This window comes from Epinephelus fuscoguttatus, linkage group LG19, assembly GCF_011397635.1.
Source record: "Epinephelus fuscoguttatus linkage group LG19, E.fuscoguttatus.final_Chr_v1".
Lineage (NCBI taxonomy): Eukaryota > Metazoa > Chordata > Actinopteri > Perciformes > Serranidae > Epinephelus > Epinephelus fuscoguttatus.
This window is the reverse complement of record NC_064770.1, coordinates 8,833,925-8,854,588: the sequence shown is the minus strand read 5'-3', so window position 1 is coordinate 8,854,588 and position 20,664 is coordinate 8,833,925. Positions and strand designations below refer to the sequence as shown.

Below are 20,664 nucleotides of genomic sequence, written 5' to 3'. Positions count from 1 at the left end.
AACATTGTACTATTGTTTGCACTTTTATTCAAAGGAAGTATCTGAATACATCCTCCACCATCGGCAGTAGGCCTACTTAAAATACAAACAACATGACTGTCCTTTATATTGGATTACGCAATATTACATTGCAGTATATTCTGTTTTATATGGTATTGTGTACTAGAATATGTTATAGTTTACATTTATATCTGATGCATTGTGGGTATATACAACACATATACATTACATATTACATGTATCAAATATATTGTATTTGATATTATACCAATAAAACTATGACTGTATAGTTGTTTTACTGACTACATGCAAGTAGTGGAAGAAGTATTGGGATTTTTAACTTTTGAAACATAGCCCATATATTTAGGTCCTGCATTCAAAATCTTACTCATAGGCCTACTGTATGCATGCATATTAGCAGCAAAATGCAGTATAAAAGTATGACTTATAAAAAAGTAAAAGTGTTATGCAAAATGACCTTAATCAGAGTGTTACAATTATGATGTATATATGTTATTGAAGCAGTTTTACTGAACCAGTAACATGTAGATGTAAGTATTATTAATATGACTGATTATAATTGTTTTTATAACTAAACCCATCAATGCAGCATAAAGTAGCTTATATTATTTTTGTGTGCAGTACTTCAATAAATGATTAGTTGGGTAACATTTTCAATTGGACTTTTACTTGTGACAGAGTGTGTGGTATAAGTACTTTTACTTAAGGACCCTACTACTTCCTCTCTCATTCACTTTCCTTTACAGTCACTTCACAGAAGGAGATAATCAAAACTAAAAACATTAGGGAACAATTTTTTTATTTCACATAATACAGTCAAACAGATATACACGTAATATTTGGTGTTACATTTTTGTTGTATTGTATACACTGACAGCTGCTTTTAATGTTTGACTGAATGTAAAAGTATGTAAATGTTTCTAATTATAAATATTATTTGCACTTCATGTATATTTAAGGAGTAAATCACAGTTGTTGTTTTCAGCGCAAACAGCAAAACAAAAAAAAATCAAGGCATTAATCGTTACAGTAGGCCCCTAATGAGTTAAAAAAAGAGGCAGTTAAGTCCATATTAACACAGATATACATGTTTCCACCATCAATACACATTAAAGAACTTCATTAATTTAAATATTTGTGCTCATACACAACTTTCAGTTTTGTAGGTAAAAAAAGCCTTATGACCTGATTAATTAAATCTGATTAAATGTGCACTGCAAAACTTAAAATTTGAAATTGAAAAGAAGTGGCAATCAAACTTGCAAGTCAATATTTCTATTTCTTTATTGTTATTAAATGGTGAGTTAATATGATTTATAACAAAAAGGATAAATTCCTCTCAAAAAAGGTTTTAAATTATCATTATTTTTTAATTAGGTCACATTTTCTAAGGGTCATACACTACCTCACACACAATCAGTTAGTTTATTGCTTAATATTAATTTAACATCTTTATGTTTAATTTTCAACTTATTGATCACAAAATGGAAAATGTTAATGTTAGAGGAAATTGGGTAAATTTAGGAGCCTTTTCAAATAAATGTTTTCCAATTTAATTTTAAAGCTTAATGTTAAATTCATAATTTCAAAACAGAATAAGGAAATAGAGTCAGTAACTGGGAAATTTTATCATCTTTTAGTTCTGTTTTTTTATATAATGCACTAAAGTCAGTATTATTTTTTGTTAGCAGAGCCTTTTAAAATGGCTCTGTTTATTAATTAATTATAATCAAACACATTATGATTATTAAAATGATTAATTTCACTTCATTAACTAACAAGTTGAATGTTTTTTGTTGTTTTATGATAAAGTTTATATCAGTGGATTTTGAATAAACAAGTACGTTGAATATATCTCTTTGGGCCATGGGAAACTATATTTTTTGGGGTATTTTCATTACTTTCTAATATTCTATAGACAAAAAAATATTGATTAGTTTAGACAATAATCTGTAGGTTAAGCAGTTATGAATATAATCCTTAGCTGCAGCCTCAACCAAAAATATATCATCTTCCAGTAAAAAATAAGTCATAACATCATACATGTATATATATATATATATATATATATGTCTATGTTCTTGTGAAAAACCTTAAACAAGTTGTAGCTGAAGAGCAGAAGACAGAAAAAAGATGCTACAAGTAGGAAAGTTTATTTAAAAAAGGGCTTTTTAAGCACTCATTTCTCTATTTTCTGTCATCTTTAAAACAAAACAATTAATTAATGAAAATAATCAGCAGACTTTTCAAGTTTGTAAATCAAGAGTAATTTTCTTGATTGAAAAGTTTCTGTCTTTCTGTTAAACTTCTTCAGCACAAGATGTTTCACTCCATGTGCAGATTTTTTTCCTTGTTTTAGATATAAATGAGTTTACAAAAGCTAAGTGAGGCCACAAGGCAGCAATACATTGACACTGACTTCATACTGGTGCATTTATCATCATTAGGCATCTATGAAAGCACAAAAAAAGAAACAAGAACAGGTGGCAAGGACAGGAGCAGAGGAAGCGAGAGGGAAACCAGTCGAGCGGTTCCTGATGTTGAACCACTGCTCTGGACAGCAACAAAGCCCGGCTGGGTGCTGCCATCCTCGCTGCTGATCTGACTGTTGATCCAGCTCTGATACTCGGACACTCGGGCGTAGACTCCTGGGAAGTCAGGCAGAGCACAGCCTCTTCCAAAACTCACCACTCCAGCAAGGACCCACTTAGAGCCGTCTTTGGTCACCAACGGGCCGCCAGAGTCACCCTGCAGAGGTCAGACATGTTGGTTACATCACCAGCACACCAGTACAATTCTACAGCCTGTTATGGAAATCATTTGACCTAATGTTAACGTTTTAATTTTAGTGATTGTATCTGAAAGAATCAAAAAAGGTGTGTTTATTTGTGAAGATTATCTTACTGAACAAAACGTGTAAGTATTATAAACTTTTGCATGTCACCTTCTGCAATAATCGAAAATCCCATTGGCTTTTTCTTGAGTGAACCACAGCGATTAAACCTGTTTTGTTCTACAACTTGGCTAAATATCGTCCCTGTAGCACTCAATTTCTCATACATTGATTTATTTGTGATTGCCACTTTCTCTCTGTTTATCAGATACATAGCAGGGTATCTCTGCTAGCACTCCCAGCAGTCCCACCACCCCACTCCTTGCCACTAGGAGACCTTAGTGGGAGGAGAGCAAGCAGCTCTGGAGACTATGGCAAGCCGTTTGAGCATTTATTCCATATCCTTGATATCAGGTGTCAGTGTTGTTCACTAGTTCGATCATTGTCAGCACTAGTTGGACATCTGGTCACACTAGTTAGACATTTTGTCCAACTAGTTGAACAAAGAGTCTTACTAGTCACTCTTTTTCAGCAACTAGTGACACTTTTGTCAAACTAGTATCAACTTAAGCCTGACTAGTGAAGCCACAGAGCCATATTAGTGGCACCAAAATCCAAACTAGTCAGCTTTTTGACAGACTAGTGGCCCACTGGGCTGAACTAGTAATGCTTAAAGTCTTACTAGTGAACTAGTGAGCTGCAAAAGCTCTGACTTGTTAACTAGTAGCAGCTATTCGCCTCACTAGTTTGCTAGTAACCTCAAGGTTTTTACACTAGTTACACATGTAAGAGCCAAAATCATCACTAGTGTGACTAGTGTTACTAGTTACTAGTTGAACTAGTGGAAGCTGAAATACTCACTAGTTATACTAATAATACCTTATTGAGCTCACTAGTTAACTAGTGAGATCTAAAATGTTTACTAGTTGAACTAGTGACGCTGACATGCTTACTAGTTGAAGTGTATTTTGACTTTTCTAGTTAACTAGTGAGGCAAAACGCGTTACTAGTTATACTAGTGGAAGCCAAAATGTGCACTAGTCACACTAGTGACACCAAATGCTAATGAGGAGGTGGGTAAAAACATAAATTGAGGCCTCCTATTTGCTCTCCAGTTCAAAATAAAAGATACCTACGAATCAGGACACAGGATTTTGTCGTTACTCCACCCACTTCTTTGAACTAGTTAACATGTTGACTTGAGGAATGCAACTAGTTAACTATTGGCAGCATGCGTCATCTTACATGTTAACTTGTCAAGGCAAAACTGTGACTAGTCAGCTAGCTGAGGTCTTGTTAGACTCTACTAGCAAACTAGTGATGCTAAAAGTGCTCACTAGGTGACTAGTAGAATCCAAAGCGTTTTCTAGTTACACAAGTAGAAGACAATTTGACCTTACTAGTCGACTAGTGAGGTTCAAAACCTGCCACTAGTCGACTAGCAAGACCCAAATTGGCCACTAGTAACACTAGTTTGTGTCTTTTCGACTTCACTAGTCAACTAGTTACACATGTCCTCTTACTAGTTAACAAGTTAGGTCCATAAAGATTCACTAGTTGACTAGTGACACTCTTTCCGTGGCTCACTAGTTAACTAGTGGATGCTATTTGTTGTCACTCGTCAGATTCTGCACAGAACATGTAAAGGCTTTGTCCAAACATGTTGGACATTCTTCTTAGATGTGATGCCTTTCCTTGAACTAGTAAAGCCTTGCTCAGTACTAGTGAACAACTGCGCACAGCAAGTGAGACATTTTTTTAACATGTTGGACTTTTTGTCGCACTAGTTGACATCTTCATCACACTAGTTAGCATGTTCATATTACTAGTTCAACAAAGCTGCTTACTAGTCATCATGTTCATCCTACTAGTACAACTAGTACTGTGATAAAATTTCACTTGTTTAACATGTATGGCAGTAGCAGCATTCACTAGTTAATTAGTGACATGCACATGTTAACTAATAAGCAGCTTTGTTGTACTAGTAAGATGAGGATATCTACTTGTGTGGTGAAGATGTCAACTAGTGAGACAAAAAGTCTCACATGTAAAAGAAATGTCTCACTTGCTGTGCACAGTTGCCCACTAGTGCTGAGCAAATCGTTACTAGTTCAAGGAATAGCCCTACATGTAAGAAAAACTTCCAACAGATTTGGTCAAAGTCTTTACATGTTCAGTGCAGAATCTGACTAGTGACAACAAATAGCATCCACTAGTTAACTAGTGAGCCACGGAAAGAGTGTCACTAGTCAACTAGTGAATCTTTCTGGACCTAACATGTTAACTAGTAAGAGGACATGTGTAACTAGTTGACTAGTGAAGTCAAAAAGACACAAACTAGTGTTACTAGTGGCCAATTTGGGTTTTACTAGTCGACTAGTGGCAGTTCTTGAACTTCACTGGTTGACAAGTTAGGAAAACGACACCCACTTGCATAACTAGTAGACATTATGCGTCTTACTAGTCGACTAGTGGAACTTTTTGAACCCCACTAGTTTACAGATGAAGTTTAAAATGTTGTCACTACCATCACTAGTTAACATGTTAAATGCAACACACAGCCAGTAGAGTTGCAGGTGCCACTTAGAAGTCAACATGTTCCACTAGTAAACTGCATGCAAATTAAATAGGCGGGATAAAGACTTTTATTGGTCAGTATTCAAATGAGTGCTGAAAAGCCTTAAAGTGCCAGCTCTGGATATTGACTTTGAGCAGCAGTGGTTGCAGGAGATGTGTACATTTATTTTATTGTGTTATTATAAAATGCAATTAATTTAATGAGTTCATGCTGTAAATATAGTGCACAGATGAAAATCAAACAGATCTTTAACAGTTTGATTTAAAAATAAACAAATAAATAATAGCCTAAATAAATAAACAAATTCAAAAAAGAAGAAATATTAATATGCCGCTGATATCATAACGCACCATGACTATTTTGAAAAAGAAAGTTTTCTTCAGTTACCGTGCACTGTGGAGTCTGCTCTCAATTATGAGAAACTTCAATGTTATATCAAAAGTGGAGATTTAAAAAAAAAATGCCCAGCAGGTGTTGCACTGTGAACATTGACAGCATTAGGGTAGGCCTACGTGCTATCTCAAAACAGCCAGGATCAGAACAGTGACCGGACCTGCAGTTACCTAAATGAATACAATTGTAGCCTAGGCTATGCAATTTATAAATTGATAAAAGTCCTATTTTGATCACCATTATGTATCAAATTAATTATTTCACTCGTAGGCCGTTTGATAAGCGGGACAATGTCAGTCGGTTGTTGTGGAGAAATAAACCACGACAGGGTCCCTTAGTCTACATCCAGGAGGACATAGGCTATTAAATGTGGAAACTGTGTTTCTGTTTTATGTCTGTGCTGTCCATTGTCTGTTTGTGTCATTTTATGTAGCATATCAGGTCTTTTTTCCCCTGTATTTTTTTTTTTGGTCTGTGTCTTCTGTGTATTACATGTTTGGACTGCAGATGGAAATCTAATCTAGGCTAATATAAATCTGGCGCAACCATCTCTTCATTTTCTGTTTGTAGAAAAGAATCTTTGATGTTTAGCCGTCACCCTTAACATTTAATTGGTAGGCTATTGTTTATAGCCTATAATTATTATTGCATTGGTATTATTTAAGTTATTAACTGTGCCACCCCCTTAATTTTTCTGATTAATATTGCTTGTGGAGACATGCAGTTGGAACTATTTTCAGAGAGGGAGGGGGGCGGGATTTTTGTTGGGAGGGTCGGGGGAGAGACACAAACTTATCAGTGACTGTGTTTACAAGGTCTTTAGTATCCCGGTTTTGATTGGGTTTTTTAAGTATCCCGTTTTTGTGTTTGTGCATGTAAACACCATATCCCGAATTCAGAAACCGGGTTATGCCCTTTTCCCGGTTTCAAGAAACCCGGTTTTGCCACCTGGAGTACTCCGATAGAAGCCGGGATACTGGAGCATGTATACGCCTTATCCCGGTTTCATGAATGGTTCAACTACGTCACACAGCCAGCTGAAGGATGCCCTACTCATTCTGAAGTTTTCTCTCTACTCTGAATCTGTAAACTCCATGAGAACGATCCTATCCCACCAGTCACAGCTACGTATTTTCATCCACTGTTGCCTTGTACTGCGTGGTGGCAGTGACAGCCGAATACTAGAGCTTGAGATTCTCTGCGCGAGCCCAAGCCCGGCCTAATAATGTCAAAATATTATTTACAGACTGATTTAACAGACGATCACTGCTGCCACGATCACTGGAAAGTCTGGGCAAGAGGCTTCCACAGAGGAGTGCCCAGTTTGCACCAGCTTTAAACACATTATTTACTTCACTATTAGCGCTGGTGTTAGTGAATTAGACCTTGTTTATCGGGATACTAAAGACCTTGTAAACACAGTCATATGATTAAATATTTGATTTGAAGTTATTTTATAATAGCATACCGTATTTCCTCAAATAATAGCCGGTATTCAATTAATAGCCGGGTCTCATATAATGGCCGGGGCGTTAAAGGCCGGCCCCAAATAGCTGGGTCAAAAAAAAACCCAAAACAAAACAAAAAAAAAAAACCTCTGCCACCTGGAACAAACTCACAATGATATGATCAGAAACTCTTTCAACTTATGTGGACTGTCTGTGAAGACTGACAGGAGTGAAGCCGACCTCATCCTCTGCTTCAGAGAGGGACAGCCTTGCACTGTCGGACAGCAGGTCTCTGCTCTGTGTCCGGAGCCCGGTCGGGACCGGAGACGGACCAGAGTGCACCCTGTGAAAATGCTCTGATTGACTTGAATGGGAGCGAAGGCTACAGCGTGCGCAACGGAGACAGAGACCTGACCCAGGTCCGACAGTGCAGCGAGGAGAACAGCATGTGAGGAAGATGAAGATGAACTTGGTCGCTAATGTGTAAAAATAAACAGAGGGATTTAGAAATAAAGGCCTCCCTCAAATAAAACCCTGCCTCCAATAAGGCCGTCGGCCGTAGCCTAGGTCACACTGAGCTGTCAGATGCAGCCTGACTCCATACTATACCAGATGCCTAGGCTGCTGTAGGCAGGCTGCATATCACATCAAAGCATTTATGCATTATATGAGATAAATGTAAGTCAGACAAATTGAGTTTAAATTCAGATTCTTTATTTTTTTTAAAGCGTGATGCTGTAGGTAGGGAGGCTGATGGGGTGCGGGGGCGGCGGATGGGAGGGGGTGCGGCGAAATACTAAGATGGTAATACAAAGGCAACATGTGTCTGTTTCACACCGACAAAGGTTTAATACTCCATTTTTACTGTACTGTAACATCACTTTGGCCCATACGTTCTGACAATGGTTGGTACAGTTGACTTCAGGAGCATCCTGAGTACTCCCTCACTCATTATCAAACATTTTTACTGTATCATTTTTGAGAAATTAAGCCTCAAAGTTGTCTTTTTTGCTCAGAATAAAAGGTCTAATACTCAATTTTTACTGTACAGTAACATCACTTTGTCCCATATGTTCTGTGCTACTAGTGTCACTAGTAGCATATGTTCTGTGCTAGTGTCACTAGTGCTACTAGTAGCACTAGTGACACTAGTTTACCAATTGCAGTAATACTACTTGTGTCACTAGTTCTACTAGTAGCACCACTGCAACTAGTAAACTAGTGTCACTAGTAACACTAGTGGGAATCCTCGTTTCGTTTCATGTCCAGCACTGCAGGACAGTGTGTGTGTGTGTGCAGTGCAGTAGTTCATCAAGAATGTTTAATTACCAGTGGCCTTTTATTTATTTATTTTTTAAATGAGACTGTGATTGAATGTTCCTTGGATTTTTATTGATAAAATACTTGTGTGACCATGAAAGGAAAGAAGCAGAGTTGCTTTTTTATTTTTATACTCATTCACAATAGGAAACAAAGACATACGTCTGGGGTTTCACTGTTTTGATTTCATTGTCCCTGATAGTTCGCTTTACTCTGCATTTATAGTTACCAAGGAGCTGGCAATTACACTTAAAAGTTCCTCAGGCTTTAAAGGGTTAAGTTCCCCTGGGTGATATTCTTGTTGGAGAACCAATAAGATGAATCCACTTATAATCCTATTCCGTCCCCTAATTAGCATTTGGTGTTACTAGTGTGACTAGTGCACATTTTGGCTTCCACTAGTACAACTAGTAACGTGTTTTGCCTCACTAGTTAACTAGAAAAGTCAAAATACACTTCAACTAGTAAGCATGTCAGCATCACTAGTTCAACTAGTAAACATTTTAGAACTCACTAGTTAACTAGTGAGCTCAATAAGATGTTACTAGTATAACTAGTGCGTATTTCAGCTTCCACTAGTTCAACCAGTAAACATTTTAAGCCCCACTAGTTAACTAGTAAGGTCAATGAGACTTTTTCTAGTTTAACTAGTAAGGTGTAAATCCTTACTAGTCTCACTAGTGATGATTTTGGCTCTTACATGTGTAACTAGTGTAAAAAACTTGAGGTTACTAGCAAACTAGTGAGGCGAATAGCTGCTACTAGTTAACAAGTCAGAGCTTTTGCAGCTCACTAGTTCACTAGTAAGACTTTAAGCATCACTAGTTCAGCCCAGTGGGCCACTAGTCTGTCAAAAAGCTGACTAGTTTGGTGGAGGAGTTTTGGACAAAAGTGTCACTAGTTGCTGAAAAGGAGTGACTAGTAAGACTCTTTGTTCAACTAGTTGGACAAAATGTCTAACTAGTGTGACCAGATGTCCAACTAGTGCTGACAATGATCGAACTAGTGAACAACACTGACACCTGATATCAAGGATATGGAATAAATGTTCTAACGGCTTGCCATAGGAGACAGCCCTTAGGTAACAGCTGTACTAGTAACACATATTTAGCCAGCGCAAAAATAACAGACTTAGCCCCCTTGACTTCAACCATTTGTTCATGGACTTGTTTTGGAGCCATGGCATTTTTGCTGTTGCTATCTTGGATGTTTGGAGCAGGAAGTGACCATATATGGACGAAGGGGTGGAGCTGTGGAGGAGTGATGGGTGGAACTGAATTATAATGGCTCTTGTGCAATGTTTGCCATTCTCTGTAAATGTAGAAAATTTGTTTTATGTGTAGATATCACACTTGATCTGTTTGACAAGCTGGTTACACCAGTTATGTTGTGCACGTGTGAAGTGTGGGGGTTTGAAAGAATAGATATATTGGAAAAACTACATTTTAAATTTCTAAACTGTACCCTAAACGTTGAAATGACAACCTGCAATAATATGGTCTCTGGGGAGTTAGGAAGAACATAGACATTTATATACACACGTATGATGTCATGACTTATTTTTTACTGGAAGATGATATATTTTTGGTTGAGGCTGCAGCTAAGGATCATATTCATAACTGCTTAAACTGGAGGTTATTGTCTAAACTAATCTTTTTTTTGTCTATAGAATGTTAGAGGAAGATATCAACTCTGTATTGCAGTTAAAGAAAGAATTATTGGCTACTAGGAGAGGCTGATAGAGGGTAAAGAAAATAAACTCAAATAATGAACAACTATTTGCTCAGCCTGCATAATATGGGTGTATATGTGTCTCCATTTGTCTTGCAGGTTTAGCAGATACTGGATGAATGTGGCTTGCCTTACCTCTGGCTCACACAAAGGTGTAGCAATATCAACTGGTTAAATCTTACAGTTGAACAGAGGCTATACAAAAGTGGCAAAGCGAGCTCAGAACTATGACATCATGTGACAAATATATGTCGAAATTAAACAAGAGTTTAAACCGGAGAAGTATCTGTTGCATGAAAACCAAAGGTACAGACAGGCTATTTGTAATTTTAGAGTAAATAACACCAAAATTTCTAAAGTCACTGGAAGATATAAAGGGACTTACAGAGAAACTTATTACTTAAACCGTCCATCTATGTTTAAATTTATTTCATTACTACAATCAGATAAGCCAAAAGTAATTTGTAAAATAGGTGCTTTTTTGAAGAATGTCCTTCCTTTGTTTCAGTAACATTGGTTGTACTTTTGTCATGCCGTGTGCCATTGTTTTGTTATTGTATGTAATGTTTGTACTCCATACCATATGATATGGTCATGAGTCAAATACATAAAATGAAATTAATAAAGTGACTCACAGACTATGGTGACGCCTCGCAGACAACCTGCGGCCACACCATTTATTATGCATAACTTTAAGCTTTAATAAAAATCAGTGAGTTGTATAAAAATTCACACCACGTACCATTGCCATGAATGTTGAAACTATAGAGACCAAAACTGCTTTTTGTACCAGGCTATAAACATGTTTATTTCTGCTGTAAAGTTGGACATTTTAACATGTGGGTCTACGTGGACTGACTAGCTTTTGAAGTCAGCCTCAAGTGGCCATTCAAAGAACTGCAGTTTTTGGCACTTCCACATTGGCTTCATTTTTCAGCCTTGGACATTGCCACTTGGGACAAACCTTAGCACCAGGGGGTCACAGCACTCTGATGCCCAGCAGCAGCCTGCACATGGGAGAGGTTTGCCCATATGACTTTCTGCCAAAAATTCCTGGGAAAATTTTTCCCAAAAGTTGGCAGCTCCGGGTCTAACCTGTGTATTGGCAGCAACAGAAAGTTTGTTGATCCTGCGGGGAGTCAGGCAGTCTGGCTTCGGACACCCAGCACTGGGGTTTGCACTGGCTGAACTCAAGTTGCCACAGCCAAATGCTAGCTGAAGATCTATGTATATGACAGTGGTGTACCACCCCAAAATTGTAGGGGTGCCAGATCTCAAAAATACATTTTTTTTTGCATAATGTTGCTTTCATCTATAATAATACCTCATCATTTATTAGTTGATTTATATTAAATTGCAGGAAATGTACAAATGTAGTGCAGTAAAAACTTGCATCCCGCTACGAGTTGCAGACACAAATTCACAGCTCTATTGATCAGTGCAGCTTAAAATGTGTGTGTTAATCAGGTGACAGAGAAGGGTATGCAGACAGACTCACCTGGCAGGAGTCTTTTCCTCCCTCCTCCAAACCAGCACACATCATGTTGCTTGTGAGGTCACTGTAGGAGGAGCTACACTGAGTGTTGGACACCACAGGTACACTCACCTCCTGTAGCGTCTGTGGGAATGGCAGAGAAGCTGAACAAGAAAAAGATAGATGTTAATGTTAAGTCTTCTTCCTCTATGCCATAGAGCTCCACCGAAAAAACTATTCAGAACACATCAGTGAGCCTCACACACACCATCCTGCTGCACCAAATACTCATCTGAGCAACAAATGTAGATTAATCTGCTGCTGAAAATAGTCCACAGCAAATGCACTGTTTCCTCTTGTTTGTTTGATAAAAACTACAGTGACCAGCTGCTGTAGTGAATTAAACATGAAACTACACATTTGTGAGAACGATTTATGTCTTCAGAAGGAATCAGTGTCTTGGAGCTGACAGCCACAGGCAGGAAGTCAGAGAAGTATTAAGACACGGACTAACATGTTGGTTTGAGTCTGCACATAAGATTTGTTGACTGAATAAAAAATAGGCAACATACAATAATCAAATCTTTGGACCTGTCTTTTAAACTGTATTATAAAATGGCCCTTAAAATGTTGTGTTAGCCTTGTCAACATTAGTCTGAGAGGGCCTAGAATCAGTGTATAGGTGCCTTTAGGTCCATTCAAATGGTTATTTCTCTCTGGGCAATATATAAGTATAGAATAAGTTTTTCCTTCTGAAACAGGACTGTGAGTAGTCAATCCAGTGTCTAAACCAATCAGTTATATCAATATTTTCATCTGATCAGACAGACAGAAAGGTAGGAGTGGTGGAGGATGACCAGGCCCTCAGGAAAGCTGCTCAGCCTTGCTTCCATTTTTCCCCAGTGGCCACTCACGGTACTGCAGCAGAGATATCCCCAGCAGCCCTAAAAGCATTTCCCCATAGCCCACCATTATAAAAAAGACGCCTGTAAAACTGCTGATAGGACAGCTCAAACTGCAAGCAAGGTCAATTATGAGTCTTTCAATTATGATTTCTTTATCCATGGAGGTTTCATATTTGTAAAACTTTCCTCATGGTTAGAAAAATCTGTAGCACTCCCTGTAATCTATGAGCTGAGCAGGAACTTGTAGGCAACACCAGCAGGAGAAACACTATTGCGCAAATTCAGTGTGCTGCACAACCCAGAGGAAACTTCTGTTAGCATATGTGCCTGGCTGTTGAACTAAACAGGCGTCATCTTGGTGACAGGTATCTATGGGATGACTCAGCACTTCAGACTGCTCCTTTAAGCTCAGTGGGTGGTTTGATATTCTGACAGGACATTTTCACTTTAGGCAATAAGTGATGTCATGGCAGTTTGTGGAGCTGATGGACACACCTGTGACATCACTGATTGAGTATGTGGCCTGACGCACAACAGGTTTGAAAAAGCTATTTCAGGTAGCACTGGTTCCTGCAGTAAAAGTCTCATTCATGTCAATCAATGACAGAGTTAGCTGAGTCACAGTTGGGACGGAACAAAACTCTCCTGGTTGAATCATCAGCTCAAAAGAAAAACAGCTAATAGGCATACTTGTTTACAAGAAGCCAGTGGACATGAACACTATAATTTCCTTTTGTGTGTTTTCTGATCAAAAAACTACTCAGAAAACTGAAAACACAACCTACATCAAGCAGTGGAAGAAGTACTCAGATCTTCTACTTTAGTGAAAGTTGTAATACCACAGTGTAAAAATACTTAGTTACAAGTAATGTCCTGCATTCAAAATAATAAGTATTGAATAAATACCATATTTCTATAAAGGTTGTACTTAACCTGAGTATTTCCATTTTCTGCTATATTATATTTCTACCTCACTCCATCTCAGAGAGAAACATTGTACTTTTTAATGTACTAGCCTATGTTTACTTTAATGCCTTATTCACTTTGCAGATTCAGATTATCACTACAAAATATAAATTCACTAATAAATTATGATGTTTATTATTGATTAAACTACCCAGCATAAATAATTAAAATGACCTCCACCTCTACCTCCTGCAACACTAAAGTGATTAACATATTATTGCATCAATAATTACAATCCAATAATATAATAAACATTATTTTGATATGGGCCATTTTACACAATGAGTACTTTGGTACTTTAAGATTTTGAAATCATTGTACTTGTAACAGTAATTCTGCAAGATCTGACAAACTTGTTCCGTCACATGGATTTCCATTTTCAAGGTCTTACTTGTCATATAGTCTAGGGGAGATCGGGGTTAGTTGGCACACAGCTATTTTTTGGTCCTTTAAAGATAAAAAAAAATGTTTGCCCTATTCACCTGCACTTATCTATGCTAAAACATCTGAAATCAACTGTTTTGATGAGGATAACATTTCAGTTTGGTAGTATCAGAAGTAAAAAAAAGTGGTCCGTGGATAAAAATATTATCAAGCTGCTTTGGACAGAGATATTTGAAATGTGTTACTTCTGGTTAATAGACAAAGGTATCAGCTGCATTTTGATAAAAGATTTTAAAGTCTGTGATAAGTAATTCTAGCTAACTAACATAAACATTATCACAAATTTGTGTCAATTGTGAGTGTGGTTAGTTGGCATGCTGACTTTGGGATTGGCTGCACATGTACCAACCAGTGGTAAAAGAGTTCTGACAGTGACTGTATTTTTAAAAAGATTAAAACTATTTTGAAAGTTTAAAACAATGTGTACAATGTAAGTTAAATACTATTTTGACTGGTCAATGGTAAAAGTAATCAGACATTCTGAGTTTAAAATATGCAGATATAGATACACAGATGCACAACATGATTTTAATTACAAACTACCTTATTTTTAAAACATTTGTGTACAATAAAACAGGTGTTTATAGCTGAGACCTTAATCTTTCATTTGCTGCTGGGTTAAAATGTTACATAACGTAACATAAATTATGCCGCAGAAGTAGCTATAGCAATAAGTAAAAAGTGTGCAAACACACCCCAGCTTCCCTCGTATGCAAAACACAGCAATAAAAACTTAATTCATCCATCATGCAATCATTAACTATTAATAATAGGCTATGTTTAAAAAACAACAACTTACTGCCGTCACTTCGGATGGTTCCCCATCCGGTGACCCAACATGTCGTCCCGGCTGGGAACGTGCTGCCAGCTGCCGCCAGACACACTGGTCTGATGTAGTTGGTGAACTCAACAGGCGAGGACAGTTTCAACAAGGCGACGTCGTTGTTGTTTGGGGTGTTGTCATAGTCTGGATGTCTGATGATCTGAGACAGTGACCGAGACACCTCGTTAGGATTGGTGGATTGTTGGCTGTCACGTCCGAGATAAACGGTGAAACCAAAGGTATTGGAGCTGAGACACAAAAGAGACAACATGTTTAACTACAGAGACAGACCAAGTGATGAGGCCTGTAGATCCAACACCAGAGTACTAATGCAACACTATAACATACTATAAGTAAAAGTCCTGCCATGGAAATTTGACTCTAGCAAAAGTATGCACTACATAATCAGGAAAATGAACTTCATGTATTGAAAGCAGAAAAATTAATTCTTAATTAACTATGAACTGCTCCTGTGTTTCCAGCAAGTTTAGCATTTTATTTGATCCATCTTCTTAGTTGTGCAGCTTTATTTTTCATTGTGTTGTGTCTGTTCAGCAGTAGTTTGAGTGTCTTCAGTAGTCTTGTTTTTATTTTTTATGCTGCCCTGCTGCAAAGATCATTTCCTCTTGTGGAATGGTAAAGATCTGAACTGAGTAGATATGAGTATTTCTAATAACATGAGATGAATAAGTTTTGTGGTTTTAATGGTCTTCTTCCACACCCTCATTATATTCTCTCTTTGTTGCTGTACAAACTCACTCTGTTTGTACAGGTGAAGTGCTGAGTCATGTGCAGTGGGGGAGGAAGTATTCAGATCCTCTCCTTAACTACATGTACTAACCGCACTGTGAACATACTCCACGACAAGTAATAGTCCTGCATTTAAAATCTTACTTAAGTAAAAGTACGTAAGTAGCCTATTATCGCAAAATTTAGTTAAAGCGCCTAAAGTAAAAGCATTTATTGTGCAGTAAAATATTTGCTGTTGTAAATGGCTTTCACTGGACAGGAGGGGGATTAAAACTGTAATCTAAAAAGTAACTAAACCTGTCATACAAATGTAGTGGAGTAAAAAGTACAAAATATCCCTCTGAGATGTGGTGGAGTGCAAGTATTATGTTGCAGAAAATGGAAATGCTTGAGTAAAATACCTTAAAATTGTGGTAAAGTTAATGACTCAGTGACATTTCACCACTGGTTATCAGTCAGTTTCAGTGCTCACCTGGAGAAACAGTGAGCAGCACTCAGGACCCACTCGTTGCTGATCAGGGAACCTCCACAGAAATGTCCGGAGAGGCTGTGGAGACTGACCTGCCAGGGCCACGCTCCTGGAGTAGCATCCTCACCTCCTACAATCTTGTCGTTAAGCGGTGCAGTGCCACAAACTAGGGAAGGAAACAACCAGAATTCATGTAATTGTAGTGTGCAGAAAGGAAGACCATCAAACTTATTCAGTCTTATGTTGAATTTCCAGACCAGAAAATAATGACAGACAATAATTAGTCTGAATACACCCAAACCATCAGTTGATCCATTTCAACATATGCGATAAGACATACTGGACTCCTGGGTCCATAGACCCAACTGGTCTCTAAATTAATGATGATTCTAAACTGAGTTTGGTAAAAATAAAACAGAGGACAATTTGGTTTGCTGGCTCAACCACAACAAAGAAAATGATTGCACATCGCTGGCTGCCTTCACACTCACTCAGCATTTATCAGTGGTTAGCTTATTTTCATGTCATAATGATGATTGAACTATCCACAGCAAAAATCAACAAAGCAAAGTCCTCAGTTCTTAGCCTTTGGAAAGATACAGGATCACAGATAAAGACTGTAAGGGTTTCAGGGGTGTGTAAAGGTATTACTGTATGTGGGTGGGTGTTTTGGATGGGTATGTATGTTGAGGGTAAGAGAAGGAATGTTCAAACCATATGTCACCTTCTCTGTACCCATAGCACCTGTACTGAATAAATGGTGTTAATAAAAAACTATCACAAAGTAAAAACAGTTTGACTTTGAATACTTTGTCCGCCACTGCCTGGCTCTGTTCAAAGATCAAAAATACAACTACCATCTTGTGTGTTTTTTAATCAGTAAGTTGACAGGAATGTAAAAATAGCATTGTGGCTAAAAGCTCCTGAGCACTGTTTAGACCCTTTAAACCTGGACTGGATTCATGTCAAGAGCTCAGAGGCTGTTTTGAACCTTCAGCCTTTACTTTACTGTGTGTGTGTGTGTGTGTGTGTGTGTGTGTGTGTGTGTGTGTGTGTGTGTGTGTGTGTGTGTGTGTGTGTGTGTGTGTGTTGTGCGTAAACAGTGTGTTGTCTCTGCAAAAGAGATTTTACATGGATAAAGAATACATGACAATGTAACTTACCATCTGACTGTGCGTTGCTTCCTGTGGGAGACAGAGAATAACACATCAAGTTTGAAGAAACAAAACCAACTGGTTTTTCCATTCTCTAGAAGTACCTGTTGCATCCATCATGATGTCATGTTGCTGGGTGAGGTGGGTGTTTGTGGTATTAAGCCAAATGAATGATGTCCAAGAAAACAAATTAGTTGCCAGATAGGAAAGAGGATTCGAGGATTCTACAGTAAGGAATGTGTAATGTGGTAAATGAAAACATTTTATTGCCTGAACCTAGTTTCTATAATACACTGAAGCACAGTGTAAAGGAGTATCAATTACATGTCTGCATTATGGGCTGCCACATTTTTATGATGCTGCAGACGGCAGCAATAATCACTGCTGTACTGTGGGTTGTTGAGGTACTTGTACTTTAGTTAAGTCCTCCCATATTATGCTACTTCATAAATCTACTTTTTCTAATTAAGCTATTACATTAAAAACATGACAAAAGCGTATACAGTACAAATTGTTGAAGATTAAACCAGTGGTTCCAAATCTGTTTGATTTTACAAAAAACATCCGAGTAGTTGTATCTCCTTGTCACATTTCAGATGCCTATTAATTATCTCTCCTCTGACCTTCTCATTTGGTTTCACTCTGATAACTCTTCAAATGTTCAGTATGTTACAAATCAAAGATTAGAGAAACGTCCAGAGACTAAAACAGATTGGTGCACCAGAACTTGGTTTCTTCTTCTGTTCTCTCCCATTAATCATCTCACAATCCCTCAGATTTATGTGGTGATCCTTAAGAGGGGCCTGAATCTTATGTTGGGAACCACTGCCTTGACTTTTACTGCTTAGGCTTTAATAAGGCTGATAATACTTGTGTACTTTGACTTAAGAGGGACTTTCATGCTTGAGCGTGCAGTTACAATAAGTGCCCCTGTAGGTGTTACAATATATTTTTAATTTTTAGCTAATTCATAAACTATCTTATGATGTTGGGAAGCTTAATTTATAACAGTGCATTGTATTTTATAAGCTGATCTTGTCTGGATTTTTAAAATCTTAATTTGTAAAGGATGAAATAGAAACAAGCAAGTACCTCACATTTGTACTTCAGCACAGTACTTGAATAAATGTTAATGTCCACTTTCACTACTGGGAATCTTAAATGTTTAAACTTTATTTTTAGACAAAAAGTTTGTGTTGATAACATTTTTTAGGTATTTTGTTCTGCCCTCTCTTTTTTCAAATGTATCAATGAATTCATTTCAGATCAGAGTGGTCACTTTGCTTTTTTGTAATTACATGCAAAAACCCAACAAAATGTTATTCACAACCACCAAACTGACAGAGATTCATTTGTTAACCCAATAAGGAGTGACTGTAACCACCTTCGCAATCAGTTCAGTGAATCAAAGGGACATTCAGGGTGAAAAGTGAACATACACTGAGTCAGACTGGCTCCTCTGGATTTTCATGTTAAGTGAAATATTTTTCTTGATGTGGTTTCTGACACTGAAGTATCAGTCAGATCAGGTGTCCTACTTTACCTCACCTTTGAGATCAGGACAGGCTGTGTATTTTACATTTTCAGACTAAAATGTGAGCTGAGCTTTTACTTTTAGTCTGATATTAAAATGAAAACCCGTTTGTGCCTCTGCTCTTTAGTGATATAGTATTATAGTAGACTGTCTCAACAGGAAAAAAGAAAACAGTAACTACATTAACAGACTTTCTGATACCTATGTTTTAATTCAGAAAGTACACAGAAACACATCACTCAATCTATTCTTTTTATATTTCTGTTCATTATAAACACAGATCATTAACACCTGTACTCTACTGATACAATATTTAACAGCACTCACCTGTAACTGTTAAAACCAGGAGCAGGACACCACAAACTAACAGCTTCGTCTCCATGATGTGGATCTTCTAACTGTGTACAGTAATCACTGCAGGATTTGAAAAGGCTAGAACAGGAAGGTGTGTGTGTGCACTGCCCTCCTGTCAGGTGCATTGTGTTGCTGTCCCACTGTCATATCCTAGGCAACACCTCACATACCACACCCTCCCTTCTTTATAAGCATTACCAAACACAGCAGCCAGCAGCAGAACCATATTTTGGGGCCCCAGGCGTTGGCTTGTTGCTAAAGTACCTGCTTTGAACCTGCCCCAGTCATAAACCACTTAAACTTTGAAAGTCTGAAGTGTGCCATCTAGGGCTATCATTACCTTCTTTGACCTGTGACACCCGTTGTGGGCATCTGAGTGTCTGTATCAAAACAAGACTAATACTGTTTGTTTCTGGCAATAAAGGTAGAAGTACCAAAAGTGAAAGTACTCATTATGCATTATAGCCCAATTCAGAACAATATCTTATACTTTCTAATACTCTGACATCTCTCCACTTTGTGCATATATAGGTCCTGTTTGTGCATATGTGTGTCTTTCGGACCTGTGTGTTAATGACGAAAGAGTGAAAAAATTTAATTTCCCCTCAGGGAGATTAATAAATTATAAAAAAATAAAATTAAATTTTTTAAAAATTGAAGTAAAAAAATAAATAAAATTAAATTTTAAAAATTACAAAAATTAGATTAAATTAAAAATATATATCCCAGTCAAGTACTGTAGATCCTCACCAATACAGTGCTGAAGCTTCTTAGCCCAGACATGTATAATGGAAAATTAGGAACATTAATTCAATTTGATCCATTCAAACAATGGTTTTGGATATTTTGGTGATTTGTGTATACATTTATTTGATTGTGCTTACTAATTTGTTACATGTCTTTCTGCTCTGCCTATCCAGGCTATATCTGCGCAGTCAGTCTCATTTTATTTGTAGGTTTTTTTTTAATTTACTGTGGGCCTATTATATAGTTTATTTAATTTAAACACAGTCTTTGCTCTACCAGTTTCTCAGTTTGGCCAGAAGCTTGTAGAAACAAATGATACATTGATCTGGGATCTCGTTTACTGTGTTCATGAGAAGACACCATATGAACACACATCGTATAAACTACCTCATAAGTGGAAATTTTCTGAGAGCTCCATGTTCATGAATTCATGTACACGGCTTCCCATGTAGTAAACACAAGTTCACAAAGTGCAGTGGAGAAGAATTTTTTTCTCTTTTATTTGCATACACAAAAAATTATGCACATGCAAAGTGCACCGTGCCAAGAAGTTTCCATCTGCCAACACCAGAGGGTTTCTTGTGCTTGAGGCCTTAGTACACACACTAATGAGTTGGGAGCTTTCTGTCTAGCTGTCATGTGCGGTGTCAAAATATCTTTCTGAAATACACCTAGCTGCTACACATACACATTCACTTTCTGCTTTTGTCATTTATTTAT

At 37.5% G+C, this 20,664-nt stretch overlaps 1 protein-coding gene across 1 annotated transcript; it reads right to left on the bottom strand.

The window, feature by feature from the left end:
* Window positions 1-803: 803 nt before the first annotated feature.
* Window positions 804-19,332, bottom strand: LOC125879625 (trypsin II-P29-like). Its single transcript, XM_049561587.1, has 6 exons — window positions 19,171-19,332; window positions 17,319-17,339; window positions 16,159-16,321; window positions 14,913-15,184; window positions 11,823-11,962; window positions 804-2,769 (listed from the first exon to the last, which is right to left on the bottom strand). Exons 1-6 carry the CDS (start codon window positions 19,223-19,225, stop codon window positions 2,473-2,475), a joined length of 948 nt encoding a protein of 315 aa, XP_049417544.1. The 5' UTR covers window positions 19,226-19,332; the 3' UTR covers window positions 804-2,472.
* Window positions 19,333-20,664: the final 1,332 nt, after the last annotated feature.

Coding starts and splice junctions, on each gene's coding strand:
- LOC125879625 (XM_049561587.1), bottom strand. CDS start 19,225: ATGGAGACGAAGCTGTTAGTTTGTGGTGTCCTGCTCCTGGTTTTAACA. Junction 15,185..16,158: donor GCTGCTCACTGTTTCTCCAG/GTGAGCACTGAA, acceptor TTTGTGTCTCAG/CTCCAATACCTTTGGTTTCA. Junction 2,770..11,822: donor GAGGAAAAGACTCCTGCCAG/GTGAGTCTGTCT, acceptor TGACCTCTGCAG/GGTGACTCTGGCGGCCCGTT.